Below are 23,994 nucleotides of genomic sequence, written 5' to 3'. Positions count from 1 at the left end.
AATAATATAAAACCAGTCTGCACACCACCAAGGTGAACTGGTTTAGTCTTGACTCTTGGTTGACAGTGTTGGAGGATGGGAAATGTATTGATGCTCCAGTGCAAATCAACAACAATTTGCTTATATTTGTCTTTGTTATTTCTTTTTGTTATTAGTCTTATTTTTGTATATATTTTTATATTTATATAGTTTTAAATGATATTATTTATTTGTGTTGTTCCAAATGTCTGAATAAAAATTACAGTTAGTGCAGAATGGTGCTGAAGGGGGAGGGGGGTTCGCCCAGGGAGCCATACAAACTAGAACCTTCACTGGGCTGGACATAAGTAAAAGTGGCTGTGCCAACATTTTCCAGTAATAATACAGTACAAATTCCCCCCCAACATATTTAAGTGAAAATGTGTACAATCACATTACATAATTTAACACACAACACAGGATAAATGTGACCAGGAAACATCACAAATTTCCCTTGACAGACGAGCACGTTATTATTGCAAAGTAGTCCGCGCAAGTGCACAACTGCGTAACTACACAACCGCTTACAACATAATGAAATATACAACGTGTCCATCTCCTACATATTCAGAGAGAGAGAAGAGGAGGAGAGAAGAATGGGAAGGAAGGAAGAATAGAAAGCCCTGAAGGTGTTTTCATTCAGCCCTTTTGAGCACCATTTTTACCATTTGAAAACAGCCACACACAATACAATACAAAGCCTATAGGGTTACACCTTGAACTGTATGGCAGGTATGAAATGACTAGCTCACTTGAATCAGCAAACATAAACTTGGCCTACCAAGGCAGGCATGAAAACATGAAATCATCATACATGGCCTAATATCGGGTATGAATTGTCACAACCTGATCTGTTTCACCTGGCCTTGTGCTTGTCTCCACCCCCTCCCTGACCCTGAGCCTGCCTGCCGTCCTGTACCTTTACCTCCTCTGGATTACTGACTCCTGACTGCTCTTGACCTGTCTTTTGCCTGCCCCTGTTGGATTAGTAAACTGTTGTTTATTCGACGTTGTCTGCATCTGGGTCTTACCTTCAAACCTGATAGTACGAACTGGACATGACTGATCCAGCAGACCTGGACCAGCTGTGCAACACCATCTCCTCCCAAGGAGCCACCATCGGTAGGCACGAAGAATTGCTTCGTGGTCTTATGGAGGAGGTTCAAACGTTGGCTGAACGTCATGACCGGGCATTGGACATTTTGCTGCCGCAATTCCGCTGGTTGTCTGGGAGGCAGCCTACCACAGTGGTAACCCCACAGCCCCTCTGTAACTCAGCTGTTAGCAGCGCCATCTCATCAGTCACTCGAAACGCTTCAATGGAGAGTCGAGCACCTGTCTGGCGTTTCTAGCTCAATGTTCCCTCATCTGTGAGCTTCGGCCCTCCTTCCCCTCGGATCGCTCCAAGATAGCCTACCTCATCAACCTGATGTCAGGGAGGGCTCTCATCTGTGCTACTGCTGTATGGAAACAACAGCCGGCCATATGCGTTAGCGTGGAGGGGTTCGTGGGAGAGGTGAAGAAGGTTTTTGATGCCCCGTTCTCTGGGAGGGAAGCTGCACGTAAACTAATCCAGCTTCAGCAGGACTCCCGCAGTGTGGCCGACTATGCGGTGGATTTCCGCACGTTGGCAGCAGCGAGTGCTTGGAACCAGGACGCGCTGTTCGATATGATCCTATACGGCGTCTCGGAGGAGTTACCTACGGATCTCGATTCCCTTATCGCTTTGACCATCCGAATGGCCAGGCAATTACGGGAATGACGGAAGGAGAGGAAATTCGATGAAGCTCGCTCGTCCAGGGATTCCACCTTGCCTCAGAGTCATCCCGGCAGTCCCCGACGATCCCTTTGCCGAGAGTCACCAAAGACTGCTGAGTCACCGCTTCCCAAGTCTATGCAATTAGGCAGAGCTGGGCTGTTATCAGCGGAATGTTAACACAGGATCAACACAAAGAGTTGTCTGTATTGCGGGACGCTGGGTCATTTTGTGGCCTCTTGTCCTTTAAAAGACCAGGCTCACCAGTAGGAGCGAGTACTCTGGTGGGTCAAATGGGAAACTTTTCTGCTTCCCTTGCTCGCACCCCTTTTCAGGCCATTCTGCTGTGGGAAATCCAGTCTAAATCTATCCGGGTCCTCATTGACTCTGGGGCCGATGAGAGATTTTTGGACGCTACCCTGTCTTCCAAGCTGAACATCCCCACTCAGCCCCTCTCCATTCCCATGGATGTTAGAGCTCTGGATGGGTGCTCTATAGGCTGGGTCACTCATAATACCACTCCCATAAACCTACTGGTGTCAGGGAATCACAGCGAGACTATTCAATTTCTGCTTAAGTCTCCTCAGATTCCCGTGGTTTTTGGATTCTCCTGGCTCCAGCGACACAATCCCCTCATCATCTGGTCTACGGGTGCCATCATGGGCCTGAGTCCGTTCTGCCACGCCCATTGTCTGAAGTCAGTGCAGCATGCCCCGTGACGACTTCCTGTGGGCTCGGAAGGTGCCCGGACCTCTCCACCATCCCCGCGGAATACCAGGACCTCCGGGAGGTGTTCAGCAAAGCCTGGGCCACGTCGCTTCCGCCGCACCGACCCTATGACTGCGGGGTTGACCTTCTCCCTAGCACCACGTCACCCCAGGTATGTCTGTACTCTCTGTCGGTACCGGAGACTAAGGCTATGGAGACCTACATTGGGGACTCCCTATCTGCTGAATTTATCCATCCCTCTTCCTCTCCCGCAGGCGCAGGGTTCTTCTTCGTGGAGAAAAAGGACAAGACTCTGCGCCCGTGCATTGACTACCAGGGACTCAATGACATTACGGTTAAGAACCGTTACCCGCCACCACTCATTTCCTCGTCCTTTGAGCTGCTCCAGTTGGCCACTGTGTTTTACAAGCTGGATCTACGGAACGCCTACCACTTGGTGCGGACACGAGAGGAGGATGAGTGGAAGACTGCCTTCAAGATGGCCAGCCGCCACTACGAGTGTCTGGCCATGCCCTTAGGCCTCACCAACGCCCCTCCTGTGTTCCAGGCTCTGGTAAATTATGTTCTCCGCGACCTATTGAACCAGTTCGTCTTCGTCTACATTGATGACATCCTCGTCTTCTCCTAGAGAAGAGAGATGCGAGATGTGCCCTGCTGTTTACCCGGTTCAACTTTTCCCTCTTACCGGCTGGGGTTCAAGAACGTGAAGCTGGTCTCGCTGCTATAGCCCCACGGTTACCACACTGGAGCCCGAGACAATCCTTCCCACCTCATGATGGCAATCAGCTGGGGTACAGGGAAACAGGAGGCGCAGCGGTCGCAGCCAAACCCTTGGGGGGGCCCAGATAACCGGATGTTTGTGCCTGATGCTGTCTGCTCCGTAGTCCTGGAGTGGGCCCATTCCTCCAGGCTTGCCTGCCTGCTCCCATCGGACCCTGACCTTCGTGCGACAATGCTTTTGGTGGCCTATCATGGTTCCGGATGTCACCGCGTTTGTCGTGGTCTGCGCTCAGAACAAGACTCCTCGACAAGCTCCGGCTGGCCTTCTGCGACCACTGCCTGGCCTACCAAGTCAGGCATGAAAACATTAGGCTAAATCATAAATAAACAGTATTCAGGTTGACCTTTCTTGTGTTTCACGTTTTACAGCATAAGGCGTAGATGCCTAGGCTTGGTGTTGAAAATTGAGATTATTTAATCATACTGTAGTCCAAAGAGTCCTTTCAAAGGACAACAGAGCAGTCAGCATGCAAGATACGGCCTGGAGTGGAGAAGAGTCTCTCAACACTTCATGAAGTCATAGGAAGGGTGATGATGACCCTGAGTAGTCTATTGAAGTTAGGGGAAAATGTCAGGGCTGCAGCTATCCAAAACTTAAATAAGGAATTGTAATTCCTGACCTCCCCACAATCCAGCATCCTCAACAGAGATATGACAGTGATTACATGGGGTCAGCAGTGATTATTTCAGTGCATAAGTCCTATACCCTATCAGGCAGGCCACTGCTGCTTTCAATAGTCCATACTGATCCTCCTGGAACCAGGTGTGCAGCTCAGTCAGACCATTTAGAATTTGTTGATCATATTTCGATATGAATTTATAAAAATCCCTATCCTTGGCTTTTTGAAAAGTTTACATAACTTATGAATAGCTAGCTCTAGAATTTCAGGGGGGGGGTACCATATTTCAGGGGGGGGTACCATATTTCAGGGGGGGGTACCATATGCCTCTGCCCAGACAGGCCCTGCCTTGGCTTTGCCTATGGTCTATGAGGGGGGGGGGGTACCATATGAGGGGGGGGGGTACCATATTTCAAGGGGGGGGGGGTACCATATGCCTCTGCCCAGACAGGCCCTGCCTTGGCTTTGCCTATGGTCTCTGCGCTCCGCCCCCAATTGAATGGTCAAATTCCAATGCAGTGTCCTCAACACTGTCACAGTGTTGCTCTTGTGGAGATTCAAAGTCCAAACCCACCATGCATGATGTGGGTGGGTGGGTGGGTGTTTCGTGGCGGAGGGGATGACTGAGACAAGATGACGACCTGTCTGGTTATGATGCAAACCTGAACTTTAGTACGCTGTCTGGTACGCTATCTCCAACTGTGGGTTCAAACAAACTCAGGGCAACTTGCAAATGATAGCAGGTTGACATGGGTCACATGACATGACCTACTGTACTGCAGGCTAGAAAAAAACATCCATATTGGTATTACCAAATTCAAAGGCCATAGGCCTATGTGCTATAAGTGGCATTCAGAATAACATTGCTTTAATCCACTGTTTGATAAAAATAATTGTGGCTATGCTGTGTGTTGACCTCCCGCATTAATTCAAGTCCTATTGCTCAGGCTACTATGGTAGGTTAGGTCAGAGGCCATAGCTCGCTCTGTGCTGTAATTGTATGTTAGGTCAGAGGCCATAGCTCGCTCTGTGCTGTAATGGTAGGTTAGGTCAGAGGCCATAGCTCGCTCTGTGCTGTAATTGTATGTTAGGTCAGAGGCCATAACTTACTCTGTGCTGTAATGGTAGGTTAGGTCAGAGGCCATAGCTCGCTCTGTGCTGTAATTGTATGTTAGGTCAGAGGCCATAGCTCGCTCTGTGCTGTAATTGTATGTTAGGTCAGAGGCCATAGCTCGCTCTGTGCTGTAATGGTAGGTTAGGTCAGAGGCCATAGCTCGCTCTGTGCTGTAATGGTAGGTTAGGTCAGAGGCCATAGCTCGCTCTGTGCTGTAATTGTAGGTTAGGTCAGAGGCCATAGTTCGCTTTGTGCTGTAATGGTAGGTTAGGTCAGAGGCCATAACTTGCTCTGTGCTGTAATGGTAGGTTCTTAGACTAGCGTTTGGCTCTTGGGTGTTAGAACCTCACACTGTATTTTACATAACCCTCAGAGCGTAAAATAAGACCTAGTTACAATTTTGTTTCTGGTGTCCTTTGACAGCTCTTTGGTCTTGGCCATAGTGGAGTTTGGAGTGTGACTGTTTGAGGTTGTGGACAGGTGTCTTTTATACTGATAACAAGTTCAAACAGGTGCCATTAATACAGGTAACGAGTGGAGGACAGAGGAGCCTCTTAAAGAAGAAGTTAAAGGTCTGTGAGAGCCAGAAATCTTGCTTGTTTGTAGGTGACCAAATACTTATTTTCCACCATAATTTGCAAATAAATTCATAAGAAATCCTACAATATGATTTTCTGGATTTTCTTTCTCATTTTGTCTGTCATAGTTGAAGTGTACCTATGATGAAAATTACAGGCCTCTCTCGTCTTTTTAAGTGGAAGAACTTGCACAATTGGTGGCTGACTAAATACTTTTTTGCCCCACTGTATATATGACCTTCACAAAGGAGACAAAACAAACCACCACTTACAGGGACGTCTTTACGCTTTAGAGACATCATCATCAGTCACCTGGCTGTTAAATAATTGTCACAACTACGTATGTTTTATGTTTAGTTGTGACAATTATTGAACTTTAAAGGCTTACCCCTCATTCAAATCAGGAACTGTATCAACAATCCAACACGATGGATAGGATTACAGTATATGTCACCTGGTGGACAAAATAAAGAACATCTGTTGACTCATGTTGGATTGTGTGAGAAACACTTCAGTAATATTTACAGTAAATCAGTGGATAACGTAGATTACAACACATGAACAGGTTAAACAGGGATGTTGATGAGGAGCTTGTATGTGGTCTCTTGGAGGTTGAAATCTCCTCCTCCAAACTGAAATACTCTTCATCAGATTTCACGAGTCACAACATAGACCTTAACCAGAACCACAGAGACTGAAATGGACCTCCTTAGGAACAGAACATATGTGTGTGCGTGTGTGTGCGCACAGACGTTCATATGCTTTGTTTGTGTTCAACTGTTTGTCACTTTGTAGCAATGTTTGGAGAGGAAAGACTGAGAACCTCTTCTGTTTTTCCTCTGGGTTAGAGGTATTTCAAACATATCCATGAAACAGGTCACAGAGCGAGAAAATCACATGAGGGAGAAAGTCTGTACATAGTTCAATGTCAGAACGTTGTGAGCTGGCAGGGAAAACATACTGTGTTGGGGAGTAGTGAACTACATTTAGTTCAACTAGTTCAAATTACATTTTGCAGTAGCTTGGTGGTACTTGAATTGAATTCAAATATTGGTAGTGTTATTGACTGTTTTTTACCATGTGGTGGTGTAGCAACTGTAACTACTGTAAACTACACACTACTTCTTCTGCAAAAATACAATTATATATGGGTTCAGTAGGCAAGAATTTCCTTTGTTTTTCAACATCAGACCTGTCTAATTCTCACTTGAAACATAGTTTTGTGTAAAATACACAAAATTAGACATTCTGTTGTGACTCCAGAGTGATCTGCTCTTGCAATTTGTCATCTATGACATTTAGATATGATAATTTTTCGCAAAGTAGTTTGGATGCAGTGAACTACTTTTTCACAGTAACTTTTGTTAAGTAAAATATATATTTTTTAAGGGTGGCTTAACTTCTTCCAGTGTGAAGTAATTGTTTGCTCAACACTACTAATGATTGACACAAACAATGAAATACAAGAACAGTTTCTCTCATACAGTGTCACGACTTCCGCCGAAGTTGGTCCCTCTCCTTGTTTGGGCGGCGTTCGGCGGTCGACGTCACCGGTCTTCTAGCCATCGCCGATCCACCTTTCATTTTCCATTTGTTTTGTCTTGTCTTCTTGTCTTCCCAAAGTTTCAATTCCATCATTACATGTTGTGTATTTAACCCTCTGTTCCCCCCATGTCCTTGTCCGGAATTGTTTATTGTAGTGCTTGTGCACGTTATGCTGGTGTGTAACAGGTTTAGTTTACCCATTAATTTATTGTTCTGTTTACGGTGGTTTTATTTATTAAACTGCGCCGTTGTAAATTCGATTTTGCTCTCCTGCGCCTGACTTCTCTGCCGCCAGTATGCACCCTCTACATACAGACAGAACATGATAAATGCCTTGCTTGTCAAACCAATCATTGTCTTGGAATGAAAGCTCTCCCTGACATCTGCCTGACATCTCACTCTTCCCCAAGATAATCATCAATAGAAAAAATTATGCTCAAAGGGAATATTCTGCAAGCGAAATGTTGGTATGTTTTGACGAGTGCCAGACAGACAGGGCCTGATAATCTGATCTGAGTCCTTGAGTCAAGGCCTGGCAGGCGACTGGGGGTATAGTCTATCACAGCTGGAGTAGGGCTGGTTGAACTTAACACACACACACACATGGGGGCACACATGGAGGGCACACACAGGCATGCGGGCACACACACGTTTGTTAGATAGTGACCCAAGAAGTAAATTGTTGGGTCGAATAATACCCATGACAGTTTCATATCCCTGCCATGCCCTTGAGAATTTTATCACACCCATGAAACACCAGTCAGCAACAGAGGCTTGTGGGACGGCAAAGTACCAGCAATGTGCACCATAATAAAAGATATGAACCCAAACACAAATACAGTATAAGTGCAAAATATTATTATATCTATTTTTTTATTTAAACATCTAATCATGTATTCGGAGGTTAAAAAAAAAACAAGAAAAACAAATTTAATTCCAAAACGCTATATATCCATTTTCAGAAATGTTGGTAAATTAGCTTTTATTGTTTAAAGCAATTATTAAACAGATTGGTGTGATTTTCACTATCTAATAATGTCATTGGGTTGCTCAATGACAGACATGAATTTGTTTAAAATCTATCTAATAATTTCATTTCAGAGAGCAGGGATTCTTGAAAGTCGGGACAAAAACTTAATTTTTAAAGTTGAAAAGGGGAATTTTGTTTCAATATTTGATCTTAAAAATGACATTTAGTGGAATTCTATTGGGGAAAATATGTGTTTTTGTAATTTTACAAACATTTTAAATTATATTAATTTCCATGTCGGCTCTCTGGCCGGAAATGCACAAAAGATCACAATTTCAAACTCCACCAAAACTCCACCAGCCAGTGAAAGTGCAGGGTGCCAAATTCAAACAACAGAAATCTCATAATTAAAATTCCTCAAACATACAAGTATTATCCACCACTTGTTGTTAGTGTCCGATTTCAAAAAGGCTTTACGACGAAAGCATACCATGCGATTATGTTAGGTCAGCGCCAAGTCACAGAAAAACACAGCCATTTTTCCAGCCATTTTTCCAGCCAAAGAGAGGAGTCACAAAAAGCAGAAATAGAGATAAAATAAATTACTAACCTTTGATGATCTTCATCAGATGACACTCATAGGACTTCATGTTACACAATACATGTATGTTTTGTTCGATAAAGTTCATATTTATATCCAAAAATGTCAGTTTACATTGGCGCGTTATGTTCAGTAATGTTTTGCAGAGAGCCACATGAATTTACAGAAATACTCATCATAAATGTTGATGAAAATACAAGTGTTATACATGGAATTAAAGATATACTTCTCCTTAATGCAACCGCTGTGTCAGATTTCAAAAAAGATTTACGGAAAAAGCACACCATGCAATAATCTGAGTACAGCGCTAAGAGCCCAAAACAAGCCATACAGATACCCGTCATGTTGTGGAGTCAATAGAAGTCCGAAATAGCATTATAAATATTCACTTACCTTTGATGATCTTCATCGGAATGCACTCCCAGGAATCGCAGTTCCACAATAAATGTTTGTTTTGTTCGATAAAGTCCATCATTTATGTCCAAATACCACCTTTATATTCACACGTTTAGTTCACAAATCCAAATTCAAGAGGCGCAGGCACTTAGTCCAGATGAAAAGTCAAAAAAGTGATATTACAGTTCGTAGAAACATGTCAAACGATGTATAGAATCAATCTTTAGGATGTTTTTAACATAAATCTTCAATAATATTCCAACCGGACAATTCCTTTGTCTTTAGAAAAGAAAAGGAACGCAGCTAACTCTCACGGGCGCGCGCCTGACTGAGCTCATGGTATTCTGACAGACACCTGACTCAAACAGCTCTTATTCTCTCCCCCTTTACAGTAGAAGCCTGTAACAAGGTTCTAAAGACTGTTGACATCTGATGGGAGCCTTAGGAAGTGCAATCGGACCAAATTTGACACTGTATATTGGATAGGGAAAGACTTGAAAACCTACAAACCTCAGATTTCCCACTTCCTGGTTGGATTTTTTCTCAGGTTTTTGCTTGCCATATGAGTTCTGTTATACTCACAGACATCATTCAAACAGTTTTATAAACTTCAGAGTGTTTTCTATCCACATCAACTAATAATATGCATAACTTAGCTTCTGGGCCTGAGTAGCAGGCAGTTTACTCTGGGCACCTTATTCATCCAAGCTACTCAATACTGTGAGACAACCACACATCACAGTCAAATATACAGGATACAATAATTTCATTCCATGCTAAACAAAGGATATATAGAGTATTGCAAAAACATACGCATTTTCATACACATACACTAAAATCTAAGAACAGTAACATCTTGGACACACATGAAGGTACCCATTAGCAATCATTTCTGATGAAAAACATTGGCGGATATAGAGTTTTAGAAATAAACTCTTCAAATGTATCAAAACTTGTGACATAATAGCAAAGCCTCCACCTGGAAGTTGGTGGTTGAACATTGTGTGTAAAGAAGATGATTTTGGCCAACCATGTTGTTTGCTGAAATGATGTGCTTGTGTGTGGCTCCCAATGCAAATCATGTGTATAACCTATGTACAGCCAAAAGCTTGGTCACACCTACTCATTCAAGGGTTTTTCTTTATTTGTACTATTTTCTACATTGTAGAAGAATAGTGAAGATATCACCACTATGTAATAACACATATGGAATCATGTAGTAAACAAAAAAAGTGTTAAACAAATCAAAATATATTTTATATTTGAGATTCTTCAAATACCCACCCTTTGCCTTGATGGCAGCTTTCTCTCAACCAGCTTCATGGGGTAGTCTCAATTCTCAATTTCTCTCAATTCTCTCAACCAGCTTCATGGGGTAGTCACCTGGAATGCACTTCAATTAACAGGTGTGCCTTGTTAAAAGTTAATTTGTTGAATTTCTTTCCTTCTTACTGCGTTTGAGCCAATCAGTTGTGTTGTGACAAGGTAGGGGTGGTATACAGAAGGTTAGCCCTATTTGGTAAAAGACCAAGTCCATGTTATGGCAAGAACAGCTCAAATAAGCAAAAATAAACGACAATCCATCATTACTTTAAGACATGAAGGTCAGTTAATGTGGAAAATTTCAAGAACTTTGAAAGTTTCTTCAAGTGCAATCGCAAAAACCATCAAGCACTATTATGAAACTGTCTCTCATGAGGAATCAGGCCATCATTGTCAAATTGCTGCAAAAAAAATCCCTGCTAAAGGACATCAATAATAAGAAGATACTTGCTTGGGCCAAGAAACATGAGCAATGGACATTAGACTGGTTGAAATCTGTCCTTTGGTCTGATGAGTCCAAATTTGAGATTTTTGGTTCCAACCTCCGTGTCTTTGTGAGACACAGAGTAGCTGAACGGATGATCTCCGCATGTGTGATTCCCACCGTGAAGCATGGAGGAGGAGGTGTGATTGTGTGACGGTGCTTTGCTGGTGACACTGTCAGTGATTTTTTTAGAATTCAAGGCACACTTAACCAGCATGGCTACCACAGCATTCTGCAATGATACACTATCCCATCTGGTTTGTGCTTAGTGGGACTATCATTTATTTTTCAACAGAACTATGACCCAAAACATACCTCCAGGCTGTGTAAGGGCTATTTGACCAAGTTGAATGATGGAGTACTGCATCAAATGACCTGGCCTCCTCAATCAACCGATCTCAACCTAATTGAGATGGTTTGGGATGAGTTGGACTGCAGAGTGAAGGAAAATCAGCCAACAAGTGCTCAGCATATGTGGGAACACCTTCAAGACTGTTGGAAAAACATTCCTCATGAAGCTGGTTGAGAGAATGCCAAGAGTGTGCAAAGCTGTCATCAAGGCAAAGGGTGGCTACTTTGAAGAATCTCAAATATAAAATATATTTTGATTTGTTTAAGACCTTTTTGGTTACTACATGATTCCATATGTGTTATTTCATAGTTTTGACGTCTTCACTATAATTATACAATGTAGAAAATAGTAAAAATAAAGAAAAACCCTTGAATGGATAGGTGTTCTAAAAATGTTGACTGGTACTGTATGTATAAAGTAAAGGGTTATATTATATTCTATAGTTTGATGGCTATTTTTGTTCCCCTTTCCCATTGGTTGAGAAGATGATCTTGCTCATATTTCTGATGTACTGGGACCCGTCCAGCGCTGAGATCTTAGGGCTGCTGAGCGGAATGAGGGCATTGTTGGTGTAGTATCTGAATGCAGGGTTCGATGACTGGATGGCATCCAGAAATACCTGTATTGAGAGGGGTCCAGCTATTAAATCTACTCATCAGTACTACTTACACTTCCATAGAAAATCTATAAATATCTAGTATCATATACATACGTGTGTACATTCAGTATGCACTGGAGACAGGGAGGAGCACCTTTATCAGATCAGCTAAATAACTAATAGATGTCAAGTAAGCAGTACCTGTACCTTCACAATATCCTCTGTGTCCTGAGCTGCGTTCTGGATCACCATCCCACAGTGTTGCAGGTACGTGCCATAGAGGCTGCGTGTGTGGGCGTCGACCTGCTGCAGCGAAGAGTCCCCTGGCTCTGCCCTCTGCAGGTTGTCCAGGAAATCCGTGTTGACAGGGCCGCACTCAATAAGACTCACACTGCACGACGGTGGATGGAGTCAATCAGTACCAACACAGATGCAGTGCACATCTAAAATGAAACACTGACAAAGGCATACATGAGCTGAGGACCTCTGTCTGGACTCACTGGATGTTGAAGTGCTGCAGGAGAATGGCCAGACTCTCACAGGCGCCCTCTACTGCGAACTTACTGGCACAGTACACCTCATTAAAGGGGAGTCCTACAATACAATAATCACAGATATGTGATTATCATGGCAATAAATACTAAACAAACCCCCAAATCTGACCTCAGAGCAGTGTCTACGGGTAATTTCATCCCATTCCCCCTCCTGTCACCCCAGCCCTGCTCTCTCTCTCTCACCCTGTAGCCCACCGATGCTGCCAGTGACCAGGACGCGTCCATGGCCCTGGGCCTTCATCCCTGGTAGGAAGGCCTGGATGGTGCTGATGGTGCCCAGGAGGTTGACCTCCAGGATCCGCCTCATGGTGGCCAGGGACTGGGACTCCAGCGGCCCCATCAACCCCACATCAGCATTACACACTACCAACATGAATACCACAGACAAACAGAAAACCAGAGCACATGACATCCTGTATGCTGTACACATGTAAAGAAATTGTCGTTGATGTAAAAATGTGAAGGACATCTGTTCTTCTGTTTCGCACACACAACCACACACACACACACGATATAACACTATTGCTGTAAGTCATGACTCTGGTCATACCCAGAATGTTCACCCTCTTCTCCCTGACCCTGTCCCTGGCATCCAGAATGGACTGCTGGTCAGTGATGTCCATCTGGAGGATGTCCAGGGTGTCCTTGTGCAGGCCTTTCACACAGTCCAGCAGACGCTCCTTCTTGGCAAGATTCCTCATGGTGGCATAGACTAAACAGAGTTGATATCAGTGGTCAAGGACATCAGAGATTTCCCCATCAGAGATTTACCATTAAACATGTACGAAACAAAACGGATGAAATACAGAGCTTGACATTGACATTATGTTGTCACCATAGTTTCCAAAACTAGAATTTTCTGTAATTACATTGTGATGCAGATAAACCAACCAAAACATGTTTTCTAATATGTGGATGCCATGTGGTAAACAGGCATAATACCCAGAGAGAGCTTACTGCTTCAAATCCCTCATGCAACAAACACGCCACGTATTGTACCCATACTGTTTATTGCATGATCTTATGGCACTGAACAAAATAAACACTTTCTGTACAGTGATGTCCTTGCACGTCTGTCACTGCTTACCTTTGTACATTTTCGCTGGATCCGAGGCCAGCCGGACGGCCAGACTGAGGCCTATCCCCGAGGAGCATCCTGTGATCAGCACCACTGTCTGCTCCATTGGGCTGCTGTGTCCACACGTCCTCTGGGTCTGCTAGCTAATGGAGAGATGAGGTCTGAGGGAAGGAGACCAGGAGATACACGGAGCAGCTCAGTAGGGCTTGATGAGGGGTGTGAGGTGAGATGGTATGGGAAGAGATCCAGTTTGTGTTGTTTACTGATGCTCAAAGTCATGTTTTCACTGTCATCCCTATCACAAGGTCCCTAGAATGTAAACATGCTCTCATTTCCCAGCCCAGGATGAAGTTTTGCTAGGCCAGGTGTTCCCACGAGGTCTGTCTGTGGCCATCAACCCATGACCCGAGCCCTTTCACTCCCTATTTGGTTCAAAACATTTTCTAAGACCTAAACCTCACCTGGAGTTGTGGAGCATTGAGCAAGTTGAGGAAGCTAAACTCCTAGGTATAACATTGGATGGTCACTTATCATGATCAAGTCATACTGACAAAGTTGTTGTGAGGATGGGGAGGGTTATGTCTCTTATAAAAATATGTTCTGCGTTTTTGACACAAAAATCAACTGTACTAGTTGTCCAGGCTCTGGTCTTGTACCATCTTGATTACTGTCGGGTAATATGGTCAAGTGCAGCAAAGAAAGACCTAGCAAAGCTGCAGCTGGCTCAAAACAGAAGGGTTGACGAGAGATTAACTGCTTCTCTTCTAGTTTTTATGAGAAATATTACTGTGATGAAAATTCCTGATTGCCTGCATAATCAAATAACATTCAGCTCAGACAACCATACATACCCCACAAGACATAACAACAGGGGTCTCTTCACAGTCCCCAAGTCCAAAATGAATTCACGGCAACGCACAGTTTTATACAGCACCATGATCGCATGGATCTCCCTTCCATCTCCAATTACTCAAGCAAACAACAAAATCACCTTTAAAAAACAGATTAAACAACATCTCTCAGAACGGCAGGGACTGTGAGTGCACACACAGACACACTCTAACACACACACTATTTTTTTGTTGTATTGTTTGTATTATTTTTATTGTTGTATGGTGTGTGTATATAGTTGTATTTAAAATGTGTGTGTCTATCCTTGTCTATCAGTCTATCAGTGTTTTGCTGCTTGTCATGTTTTGTCCTCAGTGTCAGCCAAACTATCACATGATTTGAAGAAAAAAAACTGCCAAACCTGAGGACAATTATCTGGAACAATAAAGAAACCTACAGCAGTTAGTTACTTTAACCAGGAGATGGAAGCACTGTCATTATCAATGTGCGCAGCACAGGAGCCCTAGCCAGTTGGCCCTCTGGTCAGTATCGGGTCACACTCAAACCCACGCTGACCACACATTCTCCTAGAATACACAGTGGACCACTAACACTCCACCTAAAACAATAATGTTGAGAACAGCCAGTGAAGAACACAAGAGGATCTTGGATAAAAGGAAGAATAGAGACATTTTGGAGTATAATTAGTCTCTCGTTGGCTATACTGGCCAACTGACACCCACAAATACCAGCTGAAATGACTACATAGCCAGTAATGTAAAGCCTGTAAACCCCTGGTTGGATAGTTATAGAGCTTGTAGTGAGTGTCATGTGGATGCTCTTTGTTTTGGAAAGCTGCAGTCTAGTGCTAGACTGAAACATTGTTTCATATCCATCCTAAGAACTGTGCCATTTTAAGTCCAGACCTCTAGCCAGAGGAACTAAGTTATAGTACAAATGTTAAAATATAGGCCTATGCATTATCTTGCTGGAATAGATCGCCAGAGGCCAGTGCTATAACCTTGACATTTGACTTCTGAGAACTTATGCAGCAGGTTAGGAGAATTAGGTTAAGTTTAGGAAAAGGGTTAGGGTTAGTTCGGAAAAATTGAAAGTATGCATCTTAGAAATAGTTTTCACATACAAACATTATATGTCTGAACTCAAATAGGCTTCCAAATAATAACATGGTGTGGTAGAACATTTATTTTTATTGGAGAATTTCTGCATGGCTCCAGAGAGGCGCAGTGGTCTACGGCACTGCAGCTCAGTGCTTGAGGCGTCACTACAGACCCTGGTTTGATCCCGGGCTGTATCACAACTGGCCCAGCGACGTCTGGGTTAGGGGAGGGGTTAGCCGGGGTAGGCCGTCATTGTAAAAAAAGAACTGACTTGCTAGCGGCCATGGCTGAATTCAAACTTGAGTTGGTTTTGGGGTGTGGTTTGATGTGGGTGTCGCTTGTGTGTGTTCGCAGGTGGGAAGAGTTAGCCAAATTATTTCACCAATTAACTTCAGCTGGCTGGTGTGCGACTTGTGGCAAAATTGGTTTCCCTTTGGATAGCCTGTCTCCGGGGTTTGTTAGGGACCGTCAATAAATTGCACAATGTAAATGGACAATATTTTCATGTTGCACACCTTTTAGTCTTTCTATTAAATGCTTTTAATATTTGTATATGAATTTCTACAATTTACAGTTGGTTTGAGATTTTTAAGTAATTGAAATTTGTTATTGGAATTTTTTAACCATATTGTCCCATGTACATTGTGTAATTTACTGATGGTCTCTAACTAGCCCCATTGGGATGTCCAAAGTTAACCCAAATTTACCACAGGCATTACGATTGGATCGCATGCAGTTGCACTCCGAATTGATGATTACTTATGTGCTGCCAACTGTGGCATGTGGGTGGGTTTGAAAAAACCCAACCTTCATGTGCATTGTGCACAGTCAGGAACACAAGTCTCACAAAACTCAGTTTTGGATAAGACTGGTGTAGGTTGTGGGTTCTTTCAGTGGTGGATGGATGACTCTCTATGTGGATACAAATAGGATGGAGACTGATTACTCTTTTGTAGATTTAATCATCAACTGACCATTGTTACAGCCACTGAGGTTTAAAAAACATTGCAGACATTGGATGAATATAAAATGTAATGTCGGCTGCGGGTAATGAAAAAAATCTGTTTCAGTGACAATTTAAATAATTCAGTGGATGTTTAGTGCACAAATGTGATGACTAAAGTGTCTTATTAGGAACTTCTCTATGTGTCGTCTATGGAAATTGTCTTTCTGGGCCGGGTGTCAGTTAAACTGCAATACCGAAAAAAGACTGTAGGAGCAGTCAACTGTGCTTCTAGAACCAGAAACCTGGCACCTTGCTTACAGCCTGAACTGCCCAATGTCCTGTTCTCTTTTCAACAAGTAACAAACATCTGACCAATCAGAATATAACAAAGTAGGGGACAGGTAGAAAATCTATCATTCCAATTCCAAACAACTGATTCACCAAATTTTAAAACTAACAACAGTGGCTTAGAAAATATTTATCATAAAATAATCCTACACTGACTTTATGATCCTATTTACACATTGTAGATAATTTTGACAATAGAATACATGTTTCTGACTCATATCAATGCCACATATAGGCTGTTTTCTAAGCGAGAAGTTGTTTTTTAGTGCAGTTGTTCTTTAATCATTTAGAGTATTCGCAATAATCGTAGGCTTAGTATTTTTATCTACTATGTGCCTGCGCCCGGTCACCTGACATTTGAGTTTGTCCTACATTTGCATTTGGAGTCAGAAGGGCATGGGAAAAGGTGATAAAGGTCAGTATTAAATATGGTATTCAGATCAGTGGCGCCTGGCCCAGTAATAATTTAACGTAAGTGCACCATTATAATTCAATGCAAATAAACCAGGGGCTCAATCCATCACGCAAATATTCGCATGGTGGTGACGGTGACCTCATCCCCAATGGCCGTCTCCAGTCAACTCCTCTGGGTAAAAGAGAAATGGGGTTTGTTCATCTGCCAAGACAGACAAGTCTGTCCAGACAGCCCTTGATTTCCTCTGATATAGATCTCTTCCCCCCACGGCCATCCCAAATTCCAGGGCGCTCACAAGCCCACGCTCGACCACTGTCAGCAGCCCTCCCTAAAGTCACAAGTGGCCGTAGATTAAAACGCATTCATTTTTAGCGCAAACATTTGCTGATTGGATCTGCGTGCCAAGTGCATTAATCTCCCCCTGTCAGAAATGTGTACAGTACAGGCCATGTCTCCAGAGATGGGTAGTATTTCTGTTGCATGTATTTGAAATATGTATTTCAATTACTTCTAAATATTTTGTCATTTGTATTACACTGGGCTGAACTACACTCCAATGTATTTTGTAACAAGATATTTTCAAGAGCTGTAATTTGTATTTTCAAAGTACCAAATACTTTTCTTTACAATTTGTTTTTATAGTGGTTCACCATTTTGTGGCCCCTTTCACCCGGCATTGGCATCAGAAATGTGATGACACTTTGGTTTGATAAGAGCATCTGCTAAATTAACTAAATATAAATGTGTATGTAAAAATTGACAATTGCAAAGCATGCTGAGTATTATTCTAATGAGCTTAGCCCTGAAACAAGGTTTTGTCTAGAAGGGATACCGTTTTTGTCAACATTGACTTTTCGTACCAGGTTTAGGAGAATTTACGCAGCAGGTTAGGAGAATTAGGTTAAACTGTGTCCCATCTAGACATGACCCTGAAACAAGGCCAATAATAATACCCAGTGTCCAGAGTGACTTATAGACAGTGCATTCACCTAATGTAGATAAACAACACATATCACCGTCGTAGCAAGGAACAGTTACTGAGAATGTTGTTAGTGTTCAGGCTACTTGCAAATGTAGTTCTGTGTTTTATAATACAAAATATGTGTATTTTAAATACATTTCAAAATACAAGTATTTTGTAGTTTATTTTGATACATTGATCTTTATGGTATTTTGTCATTTTTGCCCATCCCTGTTTGTCTGCCAGCAACAAGAGTGCCCCAGTGATACATAGTGATATTATTAGGCTGCTATGCTGTTCTGTGCATGCTTTGAGGTATAGAGTGAGTCCTAAGGTATGTAGGCCTCATAGATGCATCAGGTCATGCATAGTGTGTAGTGTGTGTTTAGAAAGACCTCCCATGGAGTGCTTGCATAGTGGTGTTTGTGTCCCCGAGGGCAAACGCACAATGTGATTTGCCCTCGACACTGTCACAGGCTTTCTCCTCACCTTCACGAGAGAAGCCTGGTAGCCGAGACTAGGTTTGCCCAATGTTCAGTATTGTCTGTCTCTGTCTGTGTGTATTATGTCTGTGTGTCCTACCATAGACGTTATAAATACTCACTAGGTGGTGATAAAGCCTCAGTTTCCAGTACAGTATTAATTGTCTTTCACTGGATAGACCTACCTGGTTGTCCCATTTTCAAGAATGACATTTTTTTTAATGATTATGATCTGTGTTTGTGGCTGGCTGATTGAAGATTAGATTGCACTGTGTCATTTGTAAGGATTTGCTTTCCATATAATCAGATGATGCTGTTTGTATTGTGCAATGGGGTGCACCATTAGGCCTATGTGACTCCCGAGAAGTTCATGTATTAAAGATGTGCTTTGATATGGTAATAGTGACCACATACACCACTAGGTATTTTCCTATTTTTCCTTTACAAGGTTGTGCCCTCTCTTTCTTTCTCTACGGAGAGCTGAATTCCTCTTGACCAGCCCATGGTCCCTGGCTGCATGTTTATACAATGGCCTGATTGTGATTGAGTGCATAGCAACCCAAAAGTGATAGGGATTTAACTTGTTAGGATACAAATGTCTTGCTACTGGCGTAGGGGAAGTGACATTGACTGTGTACAGTGTGTTGTCTGTGGAACATGTTAGGGTGCATGTGATTTGACAGTAGCATTGGTGAATACAGCATCTCTTTACATACCGCATGTCCTGATTTTGTGACCCTGAGGGAACCAGTGGGGGAATCTTCATCTGCTGCCCTCATCACATCCCCTGGTGCGGTGCCTGTGTTTTCTCACACACTTTCGGCCAATTAGCTTGTCCCCATGTGTTTCTCTCAGTAGAAATGTGAGTGAGTGAATTTGGAGGATGTTATGGAGATGTACAATAAATGTCCATCTGGCACACTGTGGAAAGAGTCCCTGTCATTGGTCTATGAGCAGTATGGAGATGGGGCTAAGCCACAGAGAGTTTGGCTAATCAAACGAAGCTAAACGCATTGAATGCATAAACGAAAGAGAAAAGTCTACATTTGAAGACAGCAGCACACGCTCAATAGGATGTCCCATGGGAGAAAGATGAGCAGAAGTGAAACAACTGCAGACGTGTTGTGGTGACTGAGCTTGAACTGAAATGTCAAGTTACCCATACCTTTATAGATAGCAGTGAGAGTCTGATTCTCATCTGCACTCTCACAGTGAGAGGTTCCTTAAGGTGAGACTGAACATTCTTGCACTGCAACTAATTCGAAGTGTGAGGAAGTCCTCATGCTATATCGATTCTCATTGCATCATCTCTCATCCCAATCCTTTATATCTTTAAGGTCCACATACCTTCACAGTATAAGGCTTTACATGCTGCACTGTTATATCAATACGACTTTTATAACACTCTTATAACATACAGTCTTCCCTGCTAACTTTACCAACGGCCCAACCCTCTTGCTTACATGCGTAAAACCAAAACCTGCTCTGCTGTCATCAACAGCATGTTCCTCCTTTCTCAGCTCATTGTGGCTGTTTGTCTTGTCTGGGATTGGCTGATAGGGGCCGTGCAGGTGGCTTTGTGTCACCTGGGTAGTGTGAGAGGAAGGAGATAGGGGCTTGTTTAGTAAGGGTTTCACATGGCGATAATGCCTCTGCTTGATTCCACTGTGATCGTGTGATAGGATGATTATATCCACAACTAAATCTCTTTCCTAAACAATGAAGATGCTGGTGGCACCACTGACCATAAACAATTTTTAAAAAGTGTTAAATTCTTTTGCTACTGAAGCTAACTGTGTGATAGTAAAAAATAAATGACAAATATATTTTATTGCAACATGCACTGTATAGGTGCAGTGAAATGTGTTGTTTTACAGAGTCAGCCATGGTAGTACAGCACCTCTGGAGCAAATTAGGGTTAAGTGCCTCACTTAAGGGTACATTGACAGATTTTTCACCTTTCGTATTGAATATTAAAACCAGCAACCTTTCGGTTACTGGCCGAACATTCTAACTGACATTGATTTTCCTCTGATTGTGACAAGGTAATAGGCACAGTATGGCACAGTACAGACAATGAATGGAAGGTCCAGACATTACTTTTTGAGTTTCGATAAACATATACAATCTATATCAGTGTGAAGATTTTAGAATTAAGAATTCATCCCGTATGATGCAATTTGCATCATGTGATGCTGCGTTTTGCATCATATGGGTATGATTTCTGTATTTTGAAAATGACATATCTTGAACCTGATTGCTGACAAGCAAAACACACTGGGACAATGTCAACAATGGACTATTGAAACAAATATCAAAATATAGTTTTGGGGTGGACTTTTCCATTAACGGTTGCTAATTTTTGTAATAAGAAAATGACCTCAGGTTTGTCTCATCCGGTTGAGACGTTATCCTCTAGTGATGTTTACTGAAACTGACAGACAGAGGAGGGCATGCAGGTTACCTTTTGTCTCTGGTATCGTAAATAAAGTTATCTGACCATGCTGGACCAGCATACACACATAAAAAAATGTTCTTTACTGCTGTGATGTTTGTGAAGACCCATCCTGTTCTTTCCCTCTCTATCATGTTTTCCTTTTATGGCATTAACTTCTTGCGACTAGCAATCCCGGATCCGGGAGCGTAATCATAGCCTCAAATTAATTAGCATAACGCAGCGAACATAAATACCCCTAGAAACTTTTCCTATTCATGAAAATCGCAGATGAAATATATTCTAACACAAGCTTAGCCTTTTGTTAATCACACTGTCATCTGAGATTTTCAAAATATGCGTTACAGCCAACGCTAGACAAGCATTTGTGTAAGTTTATCATGGCATAATGCTATGCTAGGCTCTGCTGGCAGCAGGCAACATTTTCACGAAAATAAGAAAAGCAACCAAATTAAATCATTTACCTTTGAAAAACTTCGGACGTTTTCACTCAGGAGACTCCCAGTTAGATAGCAAATGTTCCTTTTTTCCAAAATATTATTTTTGTAGGCGAAATAGCTCCCGTTTGATCATCATGCTTGGCTGAGAAATCGACCGGAAAATGCTACCACTACAACTTCGAACTTTTTTCAAAATTAGCTTCATAATATCTATATGCTACACTGTTAAAAAGTTACTGTAATTGAACGGTACACTACAGGCTACTGGTTGCAGTGAAAGTAAGGTAAACAACATGTTACAGAATGTATACAGCTGAATGAAGGTGTTATTGCTGTAAAAGGATAGTATGCTGCTGATTACTTGAGACTATACATATCTTGGGATTTGAACTCGCAACAGCCCCAAAACATCACTGCTCTAGAGGAGATCTGCCTTGCGGAATGGGCCAAAATACCAGCAACAGTGTGTGAAAACCTTGTGAAGACTTACAGAAAACGTTTGACCTCTGTCATTGCCAACAAAGGGTATATAACAAAATATTGTTATTGACCAAATACTTATTTTCCACCATAATTTGCAAATAAATTCATTAAAAATCCTACAATGTGATTTTCTGGATTTTTTTTCTCATTTTGTCTATCATAGTTGAAGTGTACCTATGATGAAAATTACAGGCCTCTCGCATCTTTTTAAGTGGGAGAACTTGCACAAATGGTGGCTGACTAAATACTTTTTTGCCCCACTGTGAACAGGATTAAATAGATTAATACTAACGGAAATCAATAATCAATGGACAGCAGTGTACTGAAGTAATACATCTAATCAATAATACTTTAGCAGCAGTGTATGTTGTGTCTCAGTGGATGGTGCATTTCAGCAGTGCCACCAGGTACATTTTTATTACCAAGAACATATATCCACACACTCTCAAAATTAGGGTATGGTTAGGGTACAGTGTAGTTCCCTGGGGTACAAAAAAGGTCAAAGGGAAACAAAGTACCCTCAAAGGTACACATAGGAACTCACATGATACTGGTTGGTTCCTTTTAGGGTACGGTACATGTGCAGATAATCTAGTATAACGGTCAATTTTTCTCCCCAATATTTTGAATATAAGGTACAATCATCACTGTGATTTGAAATGTACGTGGGGCCAATGTACTGGTTTGGTTCATTAGCATATTTGTGGGCATGGTTTAATATATCTGGAACTGTGCCAACCGTCAATGGAAGTGTTATACCAGTTTAAGTGGTTGATGGTTATACTGTCAGAGGTTGAGCACCTTATTTGTTTGTTTTTTTATTGACACTGGCTGTTCTGCAATTGTTGTAAGATCATGTGACATTAAAGAGCTGCACTGTTAAGTGGTTGTTAACAAGTGCCTTTCACAGTAACTTAATGGAAGACAGTAGCCTGGAAGTTGCTGTACATTTTGCGTTACTGAACTGGCAACCAGCTGTCAGTAAGTTATTATAAAATAATTCACTGTAAATTAATAGCCAGTTACTGATAGTAACTCACTGGCAACTAACTACTGGTAACATACTAGCAGAGGTGGGACCAAGTCACTATTATTTGAGTCACAAGCAAGTTGCGAATCACAAAGTCCGAGTCTCAAGTCGACTCCCAAGTAGAATGAGTCGAGTCTCGAGTCAAGTCCAAGTCGTGCATTCTAAGAGCAAGTCGAGTCAAGTTTTTTCAAGTCATGTCTCAAGTCAAGTAAAATAAAAATGGATACATGCAAACAACTTGTTTGACTACAAAGCTGTGTTTATTTATTGAGGGACCTTGTAGCAGGCATAAGGGCATGAAACCAGCAGAAAGCACGGAAGGTTTACTGATGACCCAATGTTGAAAGTGTCATATCATAAAAAATATACAAGTAGATTTAACAAATATACACCAATCGAATCTGTCAAACAGGAGCTCAAACAAGTACACACTGTATACGCACAATGTTGTGCAGAGCGTTCCATTTGGCTGCTGGGGGAAGAAGACCTCCAGCGCCAATAAAACCATTGACAATATGTGCTGTTTTCAAAGGATTGTTAAGAAACTGTTATAGAAATGCTATTTGGTTTTAATATCATCTCTCAAAGAGCATAGTCAGAACTATACATTTCCAGTTATGAAGCAAATAACTGCATGCTTGTCATGATCAGTAAACATCAATTGATCATGTAATTTCAGATATGTAAGGGTAGCATATCCATTTGGCATGTTGCTAGCTAAGCAAACAACGCGTGTCATTTAGTTATATTTAACTGGCTTGACATCAGCAAGTCCTCGTCTTGGTAAAGTTGTCAGTCAGACTTATGTCATCACCACTATAGATGGCAAGCAAATCAAACAATATTGTGATATAGTTTGTCCCCTGAAAGTTAACTTGTTAACTAGCCATATTGACGTGATTCGTTATTAGCTAGCTAGCCAATTTGATGTGGTACATCAATCAATGTAGCCTATCATGTCTGTCAGCACTCTTAAAACAATATTG

General features: G+C 42.1%; 1 protein-coding gene across 1 annotated transcript; it reads right to left on the bottom strand.

The window, feature by feature from the left end:
* Positions 1–9,833: 9,833 nt before the first annotated feature.
* Positions 9,834–13,715, bottom strand: LOC110487538 (estradiol 17-beta-dehydrogenase 1-like). The gene is made up of 6 exons (XM_021559452.3): positions 13,506–13,715; positions 12,969–13,130; positions 12,602–12,781; positions 12,365–12,458; positions 12,072–12,255; positions 9,834–11,885 (listed from the first exon to the last, which is right to left on the bottom strand). The coding sequence occupies exons 1-6, from the start codon at positions 13,600–13,602 to the stop codon at positions 11,718–11,720; spliced, it is 885 nt and encodes a 294-aa protein (XP_021415127.3). The 5' UTR covers positions 13,603–13,715; the 3' UTR covers positions 9,834–11,717.
* Positions 13,716–23,994: the final 10,279 nt, after the last annotated feature.

Source organism: Oncorhynchus mykiss, chromosome 13 (genome assembly GCF_057628025.1).
Source record: "Oncorhynchus mykiss isolate SJ-2025 chromosome 13, ASM5762802v1, whole genome shotgun sequence".
NCBI lineage: Eukaryota > Metazoa > Chordata > Actinopteri > Salmoniformes > Salmonidae > Oncorhynchus > Oncorhynchus mykiss.
The sequence above is the reverse complement of the archived record's forward strand: the minus strand, read 5'-3'. Positions and strand labels throughout refer to the sequence as shown.